Here is a 19663-nt window from a genome sequence, read left to right as displayed (position 1 = left end):
GATGGTCTCTTCTGCGGTTATTGGTATCTCTCCCATATACTGAGACAAACGGTATTTGCTTCATACTTCTTAATCTGTATATTTGTATATTTTGGATATGTTTCCTGCTGTGTAATACCATTGCATGTGTTTTTAATTCTTGTGTAATAGGATTACAACGTATAGAGGGTGTACTTTGTGACAATCTTAATCATTGCATTTGTCATTGTTTATATTATTGGAATTTCAGTTTGAATTTGTATTTTTTCTAATGCAGAAAGTCTATTGTTGTTTGTGTCTATTTGTATTCTTTTCTACGAGTATTTACAAGCTGGTCGCTTGTGATTTCTGGGGGGGGGAGTTGGCAACTACTTGATATTTTTTCTTTCATTGATTTATTTATCTATTGATTTATTAATTCATTTCCACTTTGTGTTCACGAGAACAAAGAACAAACATGATTGAGTTACAATGATCATACAATAACATTTTGTGATTTGTTTGGGGGTTTTTTTGACATCCAAAAAAAAACAACACACACACACACACTCACACCATGAAACACACATCCTAGTATTAACACTAGGCCTATTTTGCAACAAATGATCATAAGAACCATATACTAGTAGTGGGGGAACCTAAATCAAAAGCACAGCTGTGTGATTTCTAACTTTATTTTCTTGTTTGGATTTGCACATTTTGTAGTTTCCGGAGTACTAGTACGTTATATATAATCAAACAAAGTAGGCATACATATACCAGTAAATTTAGTAAGCACTCAAAACTGTCAAACTTTCTGTGGAATAGAGAACGGAATCGGTATGGTTTTACTTCCGGTTCGTGACGTCATGGGTGTGGTATGATATCGGCCACTGCACAGTCATAACTGAGTGTACTCGCACGACGCCGTATTCGTAGGGGGTACGAGTGTCGAAATTTATTCACCAATGATTATTCGCCCAGCAAAATAATCGGCCTCTCTTTTTTTATACTCGCCAAACGTTGGTACGTGATTTTTACGTCTGTACATCATGACTCACTTTACTGAAATGAACATAATTTTATATAGAGCCACTTTGATTTGCTCAACTAATGTGAATAAAAGCAATTTAGATGTTATTTTACAGTTTGTGTGGAATGTTTGATAAACTCTTCGACTTTGTAGCAAGGATCGAGGGAGCTGCAGGGAGTGCATGAGAGCACCGTCTCCAAAGATAGGCCTATGCTCACCACATTCATGTGGTATGTGTTGTGATATTAATTGCAAATAATTTGTGCTTGCGATATTGGCTCTTTCACAGAGTTCACTTGTCATAATTATAGGCATAGTGCACTCAGTATCCCAGTTTCTTTTGATGAATGAGGGTAAATAGTTTAATTATATTTAGACGCATTTATGTATTTATATTTTCCTGTATATTGCGTCCCTCATGTCTTTTTTTTTTAAATCAGACTCGCCTAAAAAAAAAGAAAAAAAAAGATGGAAGGTGCAAAATCAAAATAATTACATTGACCTATAGTTGCTACACAGCCCTGTCGCTTCACATGGGGTCTGTCGGGCTAATATTAACCCAACCTGCTGAATTTCTACTTTTCCTCTTTTGTTGCTTTTGTCATCCATGAAATCAAATAAGTCTTTCCAACTGCTGCTGAAAAATAAAGAGAATCTTAATGATTTCTGAGGGGTTTTTTCCGGTGCTCTATAATGATGTGTAATCGAAATACTCCCTGAATGCTGCGCGCTGTGGGCGTCGAGAAAAAGGGGCGAGTTGTTCGACTGGACTGCAGAGTACTGTCAGTTTATGCGACTGACGTGACGTGCAATTAGAACCGCGATTGTATATCACACGCACACAGCGTACAGTCGAACCATAGTACAGTCGACATACATTATGCATTGCAATCAAGAATTACTCGCTGTATGTAGGTGTGTATTGGGGCAAGTTATCGTAGTCTGGAGTTCATTACTGTTGCTGGATCATACGAAGTGAATGAACAGATTGGCAGACCAAGATGGCAGGGATTCTTCTAACCTGCTGCTTATCGCAGGAGGAGAAGGAGAGCTTGAGTAAAAGTAGGGCTATCGACAAACAACTGCAAAGAGACAAGGCCAACAGCCGAAAGGAAGTGAAGGTCCTGCTGCTTGGGGCTGGCGAGAGTGGGAAGAGTACCTTTCTAAAGCAGATGAAAATCATCCACGGGCAGCATTTCTCAGACGAGGACATACGAGAGTTCCGTATGATTATCTATGGCAACATTATCAAAGGCATGAAAGTGCTAGCGGACGCTCGTGACAAATTAGAGATACCATGGGGCGACCCTTCTAACGAGAAGTATGCAAGTGCTGTCATGAGTCACGATAGTACAATGACATTAGAACCATCAGGTTTTGCCCAGTATGTACAACCCTGCAAAGAGCTGTGGAAGGACAGTGGGATCCAAACGGCCTTCCAGCGGAGACGAGAATTTCAGGTGGTGAGTAACTGGTCATGACTAGTGTCTACTACAGCAGCTGTATATCTACTAATCTGGCAAATCTAACGTTTAATTAAATTTAACAGTAAGTGCCTAACAAGTTTAATTTACATCATCACTTAAGACACTAGACATGACTGTCATGAGTGACATTTGACACCAGCAAAAGAAACAGCAACACACAGCTTGGTCCAAGACAAGTACACTTTTGTAGGGTGCCTAACGTTAGGCCTAGAACTGTAAGGAAGTATGAGAAACCCACTCATGAGGGGTGCTCCCACTCAGTATAATTGCTAGTCATATTTACACTTCCACCTCATGAGCACCCTGGCCATGCTCATGATGCTCCCAGGCCCCAATTCACTTTTCATCCATCTCGCATCTGACATATAATGAATTGGAGCAACTTCGCACAGCACGGTGATTTTTTGTTACACACACATTTCCACTCTGCATGATGAAAAGAAGAACAATTCTGACTTTGCTTTTTGACAGATTTTTAATCAACCGATGTGTAGACGTCTAGTGACCCATCGAAACACAGCAGGCGCCAGCGGGTTCGTTCAATGACAATGCAGGGCTGCCGCACCTACAATCAGCCTGATCCGACTCGATTTCTGCGGCTCTCACCTCTCAGTCTCACCACACAAAGCTGAAGTCTGACATCATTTTATAAAGATTCTTAGAAAAATAAAACCAGAACGAACCTGATCTTGTGCATAGTAGTAATTGGTGTATTCCAAATTACTATCCCACACTGGTAGAGTAACTGTTACTGTATGCACCGAATATTTCGTGAGGTTTTTATTTTTGTGAATTTTGCGAGTCTGGTGCTATTCGCGAAATTAAAGACACACGAAAATGTTGACTCTGATCCCGATGTGAATATGACGTATGCGTGTACATTTCTCCGTTCAGTACAGGACTCCATGATTGCGAATTTAACCACTTGCGAAATCGTCGGGAATTCCCGATTTGCGAAAATTTAGACTCGCGAAATATATGGCGTATACAGTAGTCCAGGTGGGTACTTGAATTTGTCAGCAGACTAATCACTTTGTAGGGGTTGTTCACTTTTTTTGTGAATTCCACTGTCCACTAGCCTTTGGGCGCCTTTCATGCTAGCGTCCCACTGCATCCAGGGCAGACAGTGCGCAAACCATGCAATAAAACGCTATGTACAAAATGAAATCTCCTCATGTGCGTGTGCAAGCTCGCTCTGAAAATCCCACAGCTTTGCATGGCTTGCACGCTGTCTGCACTGGATGCTGTCGCTACACATCGGTTGATTAAAACTCTATTTTCTGTTAAAAAGTGCCGACAGATTTTTTTCTTCTTTTCATCATGGAGAGTGGACATGTGTGTGCAACAAAAAATCACTGTGCGAAGTTGCGCCAATTCATATGTCAGATGTGAGATGAATGAGAAGTGAGGTCGAACCGGGGGCCTCATGAGCAGCTCGCCCTGGGGGCCTTACAACCGTGTATGAGCATGGCCGGGGTGCTCACGAGGCGGAGGGGTCCTTGATCCTTATGAGCAGGAACTACCCTCGTGAGTGGGTTTCCCGGACTGACATGAATGATTGATGTTACATATATATCTAATTTGTACAACTACAAGGCAAAAGTAGCATACAATCACAAATGTACTCCCTCATTCCTTAGCCCCTTAGGCTTACAAGTATGTTAAGTAGACTCTAGGCCAGGTAACATCACATCACCACACACTGGCAGGTACATTTTAACATTACATTATGTGTAATGGACTGGAGCCAAATGCAAGGCCACACTACAGCTATCATACAGTACCACTACCAGTAAGTTTTAACCAGTGGCTCGGTCTGAGATGAGCCATGAGGAGAGTACTGTGGTCCTCAACGTGGTTTCGTACCGTATTTAAATGTAACAATGGCGATACCATGGCATTACCGGCACATTGCATCACCAGGATTGCTACCGTACTCAGTATGACTAAAATTTCACATATCTTTCGGCACCCGCACCTGGGTTTGACCTCCCGTACCAAGGTTCAACCATGCACAAAAGCAGAGGTTTCTTTAATGTAGCAGGCGGTCAAATTTTGGACATCATTTTGGTTGAATTATGGGCAGCTTGCTTGACAATACTACATGTACAGTATTGTAAAAAAAGAAACCTGTACACTTGTAGCAAGGTTTGACCTCCCATGTCAAAATTCATCCACACACATAAGCAGACTACATGTAGGTTTCACACATACAAGTTGTAACTGGCGGTCAAATTTTGGATGGGGCTATGGTCAAATTATGGAAGACTTGCTCTGTTACACCGCAGAAAACCAAGCACCTGCCCCCAAAGGCAGTCTAACATTACATGCAATAATAGACACTACCGACACTGTAACTTTTGCTGGCATCTAGAATTTCTTTGCATCTGTCTTAAGTGTTACATGTGTTAGCATTACTGGTAGTGCACTGCTGGGTTGTTATACAACTACAGTACACTGTAAATACAATGTAAAGACAGATTACTGTACACGTACAAACTATACGTTTATAAAAGCAGATTGTTGAAGATATATGAGGTATGAGTTTTTATTCAATTTGTCTCCCTACAGTGTATGTACAACCTTGTACAAATGAGATACAGTTGTACGGGCATTACACTACAGTAAAGGGACATTGTACATTTCTGGGATATTGGGTTATTTTCTGTTTCCAATGCACATGACACTGTTCGTAACAAGAAACATGGTTCAAGATACAAACTACAGTGTAAGAAATTCTTGTCAGGTTTAAAAAGACCTCCTGGCTGCACCACTTGGCCTTTCATTCACTTTCCTGGCAGTTAGTCTCTTATTCAGCCACAAGGCCTTGTCAAAAGGCTAAATAATCTCTTGCTTTCATCTAATCTTGTCCAAAATTTGCCAAATTCCTCCACCCCGAGATGATAGATGTAATTCTTGCGAAATGTTAATGTGAGAATATCAGTTAGATTTATTTGGTCTCTTCTTTGCAACCAAGAACACGCTGAGGGAAATTGTATGCTGTACCATGTACAGTTAATGGCCCGCTAACGATCGCCCCGTCACTGTACAGGCATGCTAACCTGGAAATGTTAAACACTAAACATTACTTGAATATGAGACCATTCTGAAGCAAATAATTTTCACACAACAATAGATATATAATGCCCACTCTTAAATGAATCCCACAAGGATTGGAACAATCATCCCCCAGCATTCCCACTGATTCCCACTGATCAGTTACTAGCCATCTAGTGGGGCAGATACAGAAGATGCTCACATCCGGCGGAAAGTATGAAATTTTGCATATAGGGGTATTTTGAGGTGCTGATTTAAAAAATTGCCGGATCCAAGAGATCTGGCCACGGGGTCGGCCGCCATTTTGAATTCCCATATGGCCGCCGTCAAAGATCCCTATCTTCAGTTCTGAATGACATTAGCCATTGGAATTTGATATGTAAAAGCATGGTGATATGATGACTTCAATAACAGACTTATTTGATATGTCTGACAAGCTGCACGGCAGCCAATTTGATTTTTTATACATATTTGCCATGTTGGAGTGTTGAAAATCTCTATCTCGGGTTTGTAATTTAGGCTGCCTGATTGAGCGCGCATTTGTAACTGATAGAGTGCGCGCTGCTGTATTTACATTGTGACGTCAGTGAAATGAGCATTATGCTTCCTTTTTGCTGCACTTTTTGACATGCCCGTGAATGTTAGTCGTGATGTTTGTCTTCGTAGCCACATTGGAATTCAAAATAGCAGACATTGCGTTTGTCAGACACATCACATCAGTTAATATTTTAACTGAGTATGTTAAAATACTTGTTTACACCTAATTTCAGGGTCACTCACCACTTAGAAACCGAGATAGGGATTTTCAATATTTCCTCGAGGCGGCCATATTGGAATTCAAAATGGCGGCCATTCGATGTTTGTCAGACACTCCAAATCAATCTGTCATCAAATTCAATGTGTCAAAACGCTCATGTGTACCAAATTTTGGTGCCACAGGTAATTCAGAACTGAAGACAGGGATCTTTGAATTTGTTTTGTCATGGCGGCCATATTGGAATTCAAAATGGCGGCCGACCCGGTGGTCAGATCTCTTGGATCCAGCAATATTTGAAATCAGCGCCCCCAAATACCCCAATATATATGCAAAATTTCATACTTTCCGCCGGATGTGAGCATTTCGACCAATTTTTGTTACATATCTGCCCTACTAATCCCCTTTAAGGGTAATATAATTCTCCTTGCCTTCTGAAAGAGGGAAGTCAAATGACCTTTTATTCAGGGAGAAAAGTGAAAATATGTGGAATTTTCTTTATATTTTCTTTATATCGTTGTACACATCCGTATGTGACATCACAAGCTGTAGTAGTCTTTTCATCCAGCAGTGACTGCACAGAAACTTCAAAAATTCATAACTTTTGAACAGATTGTCCGATTTTCATCAAACTCTCACTGATGTTTTCTACTAATATTGCTGCATTCACTCAATCCACATGTCTATGAAGGTGGACGTTTCCTTTAAAAGGGCTCACAATACCACCCCAGGGTGTAACTGGCAAATGGTTTCCAACAAGATGATTGTGTCATATGACTACATTGTATGAATTGTGTTGATGTGGGGCATCTCAGAATGTACCCTCTGCAAGCTGTTAAACATGGTACTGTTGATGGTTATCATTGAGCAAGTTACATTTTGTACATTATACAATTTTACCTATTGTTTTTACTGATAAATAATGTGCAGTCTGTTCCTGGCTAGTCTAGTCAGACAGGAAGTGTCCCCACTTCGTCTTGAGAGGGGTATTCCCCTCCAGTGCCATTTGTATTGCACACATGTTTGCAGGCTGGATGTACTGTACATGTCTATTGTCTGACCCCCTGACACCTGCAATGTACAAATCCTCTACTGAGTTCACGGACACTGTTCTAGTTACGAGCATTTTACACACAGTTACAATGTAATGGGATTTACAAGTAAATGCACCCAGTGGTCATAAAACATGAAAAGTTATACATACAACATTCTTGAGTGACCCGCACCTCGTCATTGTAGTTAAATGTTTTTATAAAATGGGTTCAAGAACGTAGCCAATAAGAAGCGCTGAAATGAGTCACGTGGGCTTTGATTACTTTAGTACCATTGCACTGCAGTACCAGTGCGCACTCAATCAGTTGTTACAAGTGCGTCGCGCACTACTATATGCGCTGTCAATCCTGTAAACAACTTCTAGTTCGGGCTGCCAGCCGGCCTTTCTTGTGTGTGTGCATGACATATTATGTGGCGTACGTATACAGTACTCTTATATACGTACAGTACATGGCGGGATATCCGAGTGCGACGTAGATACGTGCTTGACTCGACTCTATCGAGCGAGTGCTACATGTAGCTGAGTGGTAGTGACCCACAAAGGTACGTGAAAAATGCTGTTAGTTTTCGACCCATTTTATAAAACAAATGATGCATAGGATTATTTCATGGCGTTAGTGGAGATGCAGCTCACTCTCGGGTATTTACAATGTAGTGCAACATGCACTCAGCTTCGCCTCGTGCATGTTTCACAATTGTAAATACCCTTGAGTGCGCTATACGCCTCCACTAACGCACTCTATCCTGTGCATCATTTGTATAACAACGTATGCATGTTTAAATCATATTACATCACTGAAATTCTATGAAATCCCTCTAACATTTAGGAAAAATGCTGAAGATTCCAATGGAAACTCCTCAAGTTTAATGATTGATATCGGAAATTTGCAGCTATCGTCGCCAAACGCGAAAGATGCGGAATAGTTGTGCGCTAAGGAAGGGGCCCACACCTCGCCACCCCGCGCTCCCATGTACAAAGCACGTAAAAGATGTACTTGTGCGGGTGGCCGTGATGATCTGATAACATGTATTCTTTATATAAATTTTAGATTTTCAAGAAAAACTGTTCAGTTTTCAATTTGCTTGGTTGTGGTAACCCTGGAAAGTTTCACGCATACTACACATACATGTACATGTAGTAACAGGCGTACATGTACATTTTTGTTCAGTGTGCTTGTAGCAATTTTACGCAGGGTGACGATTTTAGGACCCCAGACGAGGTGCGGGTACCTCACTATACGTACCTGGCACATGTACATTGTACATTTATCCAGCATTGTGGAGAGTGTATGATACTGTAAAGGTGGACATTTTCGCACAACCAGAAACTAGCACGAAAATGAAAGCATGCGAATATTTTTGCTTGCCTTATGTTCCAGTAGTTGATGCCTTGATTCCGCTGAAGGGCAAGTCCAAGATACATTGTAAGGTCCCCTCAGAAGGCAAAATTTCATCTTTGCTCAATATTGACATATTTGGTATCATTTTGAAGCTTATGAGTTGAAGTTTTGATTTCCATGGAGGAAAAAATGATATTATGTAAATTTATGCAAATTTCAAGGGCTTTATTTGTATAAATGTAAAACACAGCGTTACGTATGGGACATTTACAAGGTTGTATAAAAATTCATATTTATTCAAAGGAAAGCAAATGATATTTGATTAATATGTGGACATAATAAGTTCATCAAATAGTTTAACTTGGTATGAAAATTTAGGGATTATGCAAATGATTATAATGCAAATTAGCTCGTGTCCTATCATGAGATGTCCCATACGTAACAAAATGAGGTCATTTTTTTAGGTTTTTTCTGAAATTGCTAAGGTTATTTGAATGCCCTTTTGGAAAGTTCTAATTTATTGTTTAGAGAAATTAAATATTATAGAAAAAAGAAAAAACAGTAAAAGAAATATTTTTTATTAGGCATTGAAATAATGTTACGTTTGGGACAAATGCGTTACGTATGGGACATCCTCATAGCATGTAAATGCATGTAGCTACATGTTGTAGCTGGGAAGGTCTCTCAGTACACAAATGGTCAATCATCCTGAAGAAAGTATCCCGACTTTGTAGATACTTTTTGAGTTATAGACACTTGAAACAATACATGTACTTGACTGAACAAATTTTCAGAAAGGGGGAGGGGAAGAGGGCAAAATACACTTATGAAAATCAGCATTAAAGGGATGGTATAATTTATGAAGAAATAGGGATTCAGTTTTCAACATTTTATGAGATGACTGGAAACCAATACTAAGTAATATGAATTACTAAAGAGCATACAATTCTAAGACTAGAGGAATTCAAAGTTAATTTGATGGAGATCCAATTTGAAACGGTTGTGATATCAAAAAAAAAAAGTGAAATGATTTTTTTTTATTGCAAGTGATACACAAAATGTCCTTATTCAGTTTTCAATAGTAGCCACAACAAAATTCATGGGTATACATACTGAGGTGTGACTCAAATCAATGACCTGACTGCTAGACAGACATCATACATCTACTCGATTACTGGAATTCTCTGCGCATCAGGTATTGCTCATCTATTAGGATTAATATTTCTTGTGTCAAGTTGTCTTTTATTGAAACTAAATTGCAAACTGCCCTTCATCAATGGAAGTAAACACTTTAAACTATTCAATTTTTTAGTAGTAACCATCCTAATAAAAATAGGGCATACATGTACATACTCAGGTTGGTCATTAAAAATATAGAATATGATTGAATATGATTATGATGGTAAATATTTGGGGGATATTGTTCCCTTGACTATCTGGATCAGTATTTGAGTAATTTCAACTGATTCCACCTCAATAGTTATGCAAAAATTTGTTTACCTATGGGTATTTTGCAAAATACCCATAAACATGGTTCTCCACACACTAAACGAATGGGGGACAAAGGGCATGCATACTCAGGTTGGTCATAAAAATATAAGAATATGATTGAATATGACTATGATGGTGAATACACTATATGGGGAATATTGTTTCCTTGACAATCTGGATCAGTATTTGAGTAGTTTCAACTGATTTTACTTCAATAATTATGTGAAATACCCATAAACATGGTTCTTTACACACTAAATGAAAGGGGGACAAAGTGTCCCATACGTAACTGTCCCATACGTAACACGTCATGTCCGTCTTTAATTAGAACCTGTAATTAGAGCTTTTTGCCTAATGACATAAAACTTACCTGTGATAATCTTGAGTGTTGTGACTTTCATCACAGTGAGTTACAAGTTGTAGAATGAAATACTTTCAGAGAGTTTTGAGGTTGAAAAAAATGTTCAAAAAAACAAAATTTTTCTGGTCCCATACGTAACGGCACATATTTTCTCTTCTAGAATATAATTGTCAAGATCATTTTTCTCAATTTTTTACATAATTATACTTCTCCTAGATATCAATCACCATGATAAAGTTCAATATGATCAAAGGCCATTAACACTATTTTTCAGGTCATAAAAGTCTCTGAATGTCCCATACGTAACGCGCGTGTTATCTTGGACTTGCCCTGAATTAAAAACACGCGAAACTCTTCTTACCCTGCCGAGCGTGAAAAATTCGTCGCGCGAAAATATCCACTCTTACAGTAGTGGCCTGCTTCCTGAAACAGTGTCTGAATGTGCAACCAAGCTGTACAATGATTACACCTTGTACTACAATGTATTGCTTGTACAACAAGTACAGCACAGTACAGGTTACACAATAAATTTTGAGAAGTACAATAACTATAAATGGAAATCTGTAGCCTCTGACTAGAATACTATGTTACCAGTACAGTGGGTGATTTCAAGTTCGGTGCTAGTGCTAGTGCTAGTGCTAGTGCTATCTCCCTTCCAACTGCCATCGAGCTCCAACACAAACATTCAGATTAACGAAGCGATTCCAACCAAAATTATTGATCACACGGCACTAGCATCACACCACTGCGAAGTCCGTGGGAATTGCGAGACGAACTCATAGTTAAAGTCAAATATCAAAAGATGTAGCTATGACTGCTTAGTTTTAGACACATGATTAGGAAGACAGATCAAAATTCCACAAATTTCATCCCTTTTTTGAAAAACTACTATCTTTATTTTACTCCCAGGCTCAGATTTATGAAGCCATGTCTAGAGTGTTCGTGTCTGTTACTGTACGTGGGCGACCATTGCATTAGCATAGACCTTGCACGTAAAATGTGCATCTACTTTAATATGGACATATTAAAATGTGGGTCTCGCTCAGCAATGCTATTTAACACTAGCACCGAACTTGAAATGACAAAAATGATAATCCCTAGGGGCTAGTGTTAGTCAGTGGGGGAAAAGCATGTAAGTCAGTGGGGGAAAAGCATGTAAATCGGCAGCAAAAACGGCGGAGCTCCTTTCAGCGCTGGTCCCGACATGTCTGGATAGTCTATAGGAGAGGTCGGACTGTAATCACAAATTGCAGTATACAATTGTACATGTGTATGCAGTCAAGACATCACTTGAAATTTCCTGTTTTTTTTTATGATACCATACATTTTGTACTTTATACTAATGTACAGAAGTACAGTACATTGTACACCATTGGCAGGCAACAAATTAAATCACAGACAGTAGGCCTACACTTTGTATCAATGTGCATTGGAGGACCTGTACAACTGTATGTGCTGATCTGTTGTATCTCTGCTACTGTTCCCTTTTGAACATAATGGCAAAACAATAGAACAGATAGTGTATCTTACGTTGTAATGATGGAACAAGTGCAAGTGTGAATGTAAAACCGTGTTAAGATACACGTTACACAGGACAGGTGTACAAGTACGATTGTGTTAAAACCAAATACTGCACAAATTGTTTTTTAAAGGGGTGCTCCTGGGGCAGGGAAGGCAACTTGAAGCCAGCCCATGTGTAAACATACAATTTTTACAGTCAACCTTGCCTAAGTCGAATCTATTTGGACTGAAGAAATAGCTCCATCTAAGAGAAAATTTGACTTTATGAGGAATTAAAATCAATAGAATATAAAGAGAAGAGGACTTGAAGAGACCTTTGACTTAGGCGATTATTCGACCTGTGCAAGGTCGACCTAAGCAAGGCTGACTATACATGTACATGTAGTTCAGAATAGAGCTGTCGCTTAAACCAGCCTTAAGTTCATGTATAAATGGTTCACCAACCCGCCTCAGGCTGACCACTAGGAGCTACCCCGTAGCCTGAGGCCGACTTTCACGTGTAACAGGGGCCTTTGATATTTTGTGATACCTCTTTGCTTTTTTTTTAACAGCACTTGGTAAGGAGCTTTGGGTCTTTTGGGCAATAAAGCTTCAGTGGGCACTAAAGCCGCAATGTTTTCCTGACGGATGCACGAATGCCAGCTGTATTGGGGTTGGTGATTCCAGTGTGTAATGGAGTGAGCTGGTGTGCAGTGGAAAGAGAGAGAGTGTGCAGTCATACATGTATGATGGGGCTGCTGACCAATGAAGTTCAGCAAGGAAAGTTTGTGCTGGGAAGCTCTGAAGCACTATTGCATTGCTGCGTACACATGGCATTCTGGTACATGTACACCACAAGTACTTCTGTAGCTAGTAAAAATTCACCGGCATACAAATTTTGCAGTTACATTGTACATTGTACACGTGTGTACATGGTACCAGGCTTTATACCATTACCAAAGAGTCTGTTGCAGTATGCATGTTGAAGCATTCTGCTTTTTAGTATCTGGTAGTCAGTATCTTCCTCACTTTCAGCATACAGCGACTGTAACATGTGTGTGCATTGTATAATTGCCACTTGCCCGATATCTCTTTGGGAAGGGGTTGTACAACAACCAAAGTACATACAATGTACACATAAATGGTTGTACACTACTGACATAGCATCATAATGCAGTACATATACATGTAATTTCTTGGAGTCATACCCGGATGCATACCCTGTTCTGCATACGCTACAAATTATCTCTCATGCCTGTGAGAAAATGTGAAAGGAAACCCAAGATTGAAGATTTTTTAAAAGCAGTGTGCATGAATTCACTTTCATATATAATATAGGCCTACTGTATAAAAATTGGAAGTTTATTTTGAGTGAACGTGTATGGGATGAACTACAATGTAATACATGTAGTTTTCCCCTCTGTATTTCCTTTTTGTAATCTAAAACTTTGCAGCTTGTTAAATGCTGTCAAATGATCAGAATTTTTATTGTAGGCTGCATAAGATGGCTCCAGAGAGCATCTAGACTCTTTATTGAGCTTCCAGAGTCCTAAAGCCCATTATAATTGAAGTCTTGTCAATATGAACAGCATAGACACTACAACCTGTACAGCTGTACATTCATACAATGTAGAGTACACTCTTTACGCTCATTTTGCAGCAATATTATTACAGCTGTACGTTCATGGACAGTATCGAAAAGTTTTAATTCATGCAACATGCTAAAATTTCAAGTTTTGGATCACCCTCAATACAGTTGAGACTACAATTTTGTACATGTCGATGTGTACATTGATAAACAAACTTGTACATTGTATGCACATGTACAGCTGTATTGTACAGCTGTAGCTTGTGTTGGCAAGAAAGCTTGCTACATTTTGTCACATTAATACGCGACACTGTGGCTTGACACAAAATATCCTCAACACAAGTTTGGCAGCCAACTTCAACTGTCAAGATGATGAATCAGGAGAAAATTATAGGGGCACTACCTGCAGTCTCTAGACTTTTTCTTGTGTACACATGTGTGTGTGTGTGTGTGCTCAGCCAGGCTCAGAGTCATGTACAAGTGTACCATACAGGATATCATCAATCACTATGAGAGTTTGGTCTGGTAGAACAAGGTGCTCTGTCACTGAAGTGTCAGGATGTATTGTTTAGATACCACCTGTTGCACAGGGGACACCTTCAGTGTCCCTGATGCAGGGCAAGTCTGGAAGAAGGCTAGTTAGATTGTGAAGGCCAGCAGCAGCTGTATGAAATGCCAGTTGCTACCAATATAAAAAAAAACACAGGAAGGAGGAGTGCTTGCTACATCATAATGACTCAGAAAAGGCATTATTTGGAGTATTGTTGCCTTTATTTGCAACTCGTGTGTGTTTGTGTCTGTGTGTACATTTGTGGGTGGGGCTGAAGATTATTGCATACTGTATTTGCCCTTTTAAGCAGATAAAAGTCAAGTCAAACTGTGAGACTCGCGCATGCGCAGTTTGGCCTTGCTCAAACTGGTGCGATTTGGAGTCACTTTTTTTTCACTCATTGTTTAAATAGGGTTCAGATCACATTTTTGTTTTTGTTTTTTTGTTTTTTGCCCGCACATGTGTGTGTGATTTGGATCAGGATTCAAGTCAAGCCTTTTCAGTGTTTGTGAATGAGCTAAATTTAATGCTAATTACAAGTACGAGTTGTACGCTGTAGCTCTGTTAAAGACAGCTTGACAGTGTTCAGTGAAACATGTCACATTAAATGAATCCCCCTCATTGAGCTGGCCGTAACTTTCATCTGTGCCTGCTTAACTCTTCATTTATCTGTCACTCATATGACATCATTTCAGTGTTCCTCTGCAAATGTTGTTGTTGGGTATTTTCCCTATTCCAAAGGTTCTGTAATTTAGTTTGCAATTCCAAAGGTTCTTTATTCCGAAACACACAAATTCTGTATAATACCTACAATTATAAGGTTCATTAATCAGGAAAATTAAAATGGGTTTGTCATTCCAAAGGTTCCTTAATCCCGAAAAAAACAAAACAAAAAGGAAAAAGAGAAGGGTATGTATACACTCTAACAAACCTTCAGAATTGCACGAATCTTATTCTGTTTTTGGAAATGAACCTTCGCAATAACAAACCATTTTTCATTTTCAGATTAACGAACCATTGAAATAATGAATCTTATTCTATTTTCAGATTAATCAACCTCATTTCGTTTTTCAGAATTATGAACCTTTGGTATAACGAACTTTAACCATGTTGTTATTTCCATTGTCAGATGGTACTTACATTGTATAAAGAGTCTATTTCTCTTCTTTCTGTTTTCTTCTTTACAGGCTGACTCTGTTAAGTACTTCTTGGATGATATCGACCGCATAGGAAGAAAGGTATGGAATAATTTTGCATGATTAATTGAGTTGTCTTGTGTTGTGATGTCCTGTTTTGATATTGCTAATAGTCTGAGAAATCAAAGAAAAGAATATTTTTGGTGAAGAATTTTACTGAGGGCATCACGGCATTGTGGAAAAGGAATTCAAAAAAACAACAGCTATGCACTTGCTGGTACATTATACATGACTAGAAAATGTAAAGCCTGAATAGCCATTGTTGTTGGAAGTAATGATTCTCATACACAGTTAATTATTTAGATGACAAAGGTTATGTGGTTGGAAAGTGAAAGGTCATTGGGATCTTATTATTTATGTCAGTTTCTAGTCCCAAATGAAGCTCAGAATGACCAGTGGTGATATGATTTGGTACAATAGCAAGAAAGGAAACAGGGAGTTTGCTTAAATTGTCAGCTTTTCATTTTTAGGCCATAACTCAGCATAAGGAGGTAGTCCAGTGGGAATTGGTTCGAAGGATACATAATATTTATGGAGAGAGATTTCCATCATACTTTGTTAGAGGTCAAAGGTCAGTCCATAGGGTCATTGGTCCAGATCAGTGAGTTGTGTGATGATGGGACACTCTTGGTAGAACATCTATTTCATTCCAAAGCCATCCATTAACAGCTTAAGTGACATTTTCATTGTTCTAATTTTCATGTGCATTGAAAAACAAATTTGATTATTGATTATGACAGTGAAAACAGTTTTGTCCATCAAGTTGTGTACAAATGTATATTATATGCACAGTATGTCTGTGGGATTTGATTTGTGCTAGGAGATCATGTACACTTTATGAAACAAAATTGAAATATTGCAATGATTTGTGTGTAGCTTCACCATTATTGCACACTGGATCAGACGTGTTATAAGCGACACAGTAACACCACAAGTGCTCCTCGTGCTAGCTTTTCTCACGTGGTGGCAGGTGTGAGGTTGTTGATAAAGTCCTCCTTCCCAGTGAAAATACTGCAGTACAGTCGCATGCACATACACGGGAGAAATGCTCTTGGGGTGCCAAAGTTCAAGTTGGCACTCTTTCCCCCCAATGCCTATGTTGACAGAAGTATTGATATGAACCAGTGCATTCACTTGTGGGTTTCAGGACACTCTTCAGTGATATCCTTTATAGTATATTGTTTAATTGTTGTGGACATTAGCGTGGTTTATTGGTGGTCCCTTCTGTTACAATTGCCATGAAACAGCAATGCCACACGACATGGTGAATACACGTACATGTAGTACGTAGATTGGAATTTTGTTGGTCTTCTACACGATGTATGTTTCCTTGCGGTATATTTTAAACTAAAACAAATCAAGTTGTCATTGCATTACTTAGGGGAATGTTCCATTGTTACATCTGTGATATTTCATGTCATAGCTTTTACCCTGACATCATAGATGTACAGTGTATTATATGATCTTTTTTTTTTTTTTTTTTGGGGGGGGGGGGGAATATCTAAAAGATATCTAAAAGAGCAGTAATGATTCTTGTTCAAGGCTAAAACCTGTTGTGAGGTAGCAGACAATGCAAGTGTGTCATCAGGTTCATTGCAAAAGCCGTTGATAACAAATTAAATATTTACTTCGACTGCTTTCAAAAGATTCTCTCAGATATATAATGTCAGTTAAGGTCAAGGTCCACTTGCTGTGATTGCTTATAAAGTTTATGTTTGATGTTATACAATGTACTCTTTCATTTAAAAAAGAAAGAAAGAAGGACTGCAAATTGAGAATGGCAGCAATTTGTGGTATAGACAGACAGGCCAGACTATTACTCTTTGTAATATTATGTGTCTATGCAAAAGCTGTTCCATATGATCACAAGCAATTTCCTTTTGTCCCGGTATGAATTCTGATCCATGGATGCGGGCTGAGATGAAAGATCATATTTTAAAGGAGAATCCCTACAAAGTGTACCTAATGTGGAAAGATACATACTCTTTCTCCACATAACTCCACACGGAAACATGATATCTTATGCTGAAATTGATCAAACATTTCTGGAGACCAAGGGATGAAAGGAAAGGTATAATTTTGGTTGAGATGGGGGTTCAGGTTTTAACTTTTTAAGAGATAATTAGAAGCTACTTAAAAGAAATAGCATACAATTCCAAAAGGAATTCAAAGTTTATTTGATGAAAACTGGTTTTGAAGTGGCCGAGATATCTTGAAACAAAGAGATCCAAATAAAAGGTAAGTCCCACTTTTTATCAGGACCACTTTGTTTTACTTTGTGTTTTAAAATCTCAGACATTTTAAAACTGATTTTCATCAAATAAACTTTGAATTCTTCTGAGAATTGTATGCTCTTTGATATTTCATATAAGTAGTTTCTAATCATCTCGTTAAAAGTTTTAAACCCAAATCCTCATCTCAACGAAAACTATACCATCCCTCTAAGATTGGGTTGTCCTCCTTATCAGACAAGATCATTGCGATCTGCATATTTTTGCAGTGCTCATAATTGGTGACCAGTGGGCAATAGTTTTGACAATATTCAAGTTGTACTTGAGGGATTCATGCAGGGGGAACATTGAGTCAAACTGAACATATATCCTCTGTACTTTGTATCTGTGAGAACAAGTGCAGAGACCTCTGTTTCATGTGGGAGTGGTCATCACATTATCTTCATTGAAATAAAATGTTGAAATTCCATGTGCTGTAGGATTCAAAATTACCTATAATGCAGCATACTACTGTACATGTACATGTACTGTGCATACAAGTTGTATCATGTATAAGGTATACTTCTGAATGAAAGTCATTTAATTCTTGTTGCAATAGGTAATTTCTGCAAGCTCCTTCGTGCTTGTTGCGCCGATTTTAAATAGAATGTGGTCATGGATATACTTGTATGATTTGTAAGTCTAGGTGTTCATTCATGTGAGGAGGATTTGCACAATGGATTTCTCATTGGAAAGAATATAGAAAGGAAAAGTGATATCCCATAATTTCAAGCATTGTGATTAAATAACATATTGATTTACACTGTAAATTTATTTTCTTTTCATATACAGGACTACATACCCCCTCAGAAGGATATTCTTCACTCCAGAAAGGCAACAAAAGGCATCAAGGAGCATGTCATCCAGATCAAGAACGTTCCCTTCCGCTTTGTGGATGTCGGCGGGCAGCGGTCCCAGCGGCAGAAGTGGTTCCAGTGCTTCGAGAGCGTGACGTCCATCCTGTTCCTGGCCTCATCCAGCGAGTTCGACCAGGTGCTCATGGAGGACCGCATCACCAACCGTCTCAAGGAGTCCTGCGACATCTTCGACACCATCGTCAACCACAAATGCTTTGCCAATATCTCCGTCATCCTCTTCCTGAACAAAACAGACTTACTGGAGGAGAAAATCAAGCACATCAGCATTAAGGACTACTTTCCCAACTTCCAAGGAGACCCGCGCAATCTCAATGACGTTCAAAATTTCATCCTCAAAATGTTTGATGTGCGTCGCAGGGAGCGAAGCAAGGCACTATTCCACTACTTTACGACGGCAGTGGACACGGACAACATCAAATATGTATTTCACGCAGTACGGGACACCATTCTACACGAGAACCTCAACAGGTTGATGCTGCAGTGATGTCGCCTGTCCATCTCTCTTAGTGCCTAGTCCCACATCTATCAAACTTTGTCGGTGCATCGTGTCAAGTTGATGGAGGATTCGTGATCATCTTTTGTCGAGTCCACGTCAGCTTTCAAGTAATCTTTTTTTCTCAAAACTGACTGTTGTTCCTGAATTTTATATATATTCTGTCTTAGTCGAAAAAGAGAAGAGTTTGGTGATTTGTCGTTTTTTTTAAATCATGCTCAAACAATTTCTTTGGAACATTTGTGATCGACCAAAGCCACCACCATTAGCCTTTGAATCAAACACACTCTTTCCAGTGTTTCATTTCTTCCTTGATAAAGACTGTTAGCAGTTCAATATGCCACATTTACTACAAGGATCGTGAATGATGTGCATGGTGGGTGGGGAGGATGCGTGTTCGCAAAGCTGGTAAAGAATGCAATCAACTGTCTTGTCTTGCATAGACCTAGGCTTTGCATTCTTTGAATTTGTGGAAGATGTTGATCTTCAAAAAAAAAATGCCTTTCACACATCAGACACCAGCGTCATGCCACGGATATCCTCGGCATACTCGCCACTTTGGTTTCTGTTTGACTGCTGACCAACAGATATTTCTGCCGCCTTCTGGATTTCTGGCTTCGCTCGCCTAACACCACTTGCAGATTCATATTGCAT

At 39.1% G+C, this 19663-nt stretch overlaps 1 protein-coding gene across 1 annotated transcript; it reads left to right on the top strand.

The window, feature by feature from the left end:
* Nucleotides 1-1873: 1873 nt before the first annotated feature.
* LOC139710147 (guanine nucleotide-binding protein subunit alpha-13-like) lies at nt 1874-19423 on the top strand. Its single transcript, XM_071622078.1, has 3 exons — nt 1874-2454; nt 15360-15410; nt 18431-19423. Exons 1-3 carry the CDS (start codon nt 1993-1995, stop codon nt 18998-19000), a joined length of 1083 nt encoding a protein of 360 aa, XP_071478179.1. The 5' UTR covers nt 1874-1992; the 3' UTR covers nt 19001-19423.
* Nucleotides 19424-19663: the final 240 nt, after the last annotated feature.

Source organism: Diadema antillarum, unplaced genomic scaffold, assembly GCF_040938485.1.
Source record: "Diadema antillarum isolate AM-2024a unplaced genomic scaffold, OU_Dant_1.0 seq00001504_RagTag, whole genome shotgun sequence".
Taxonomy (NCBI): Eukaryota; Metazoa; Echinodermata; class Echinoidea; order Diadematoida; family Diadematidae; genus Diadema; species Diadema antillarum.
The sequence above is the reverse complement of the archived record's forward strand: the minus strand, read 5'-3'. Positions and strand labels throughout refer to the sequence as shown.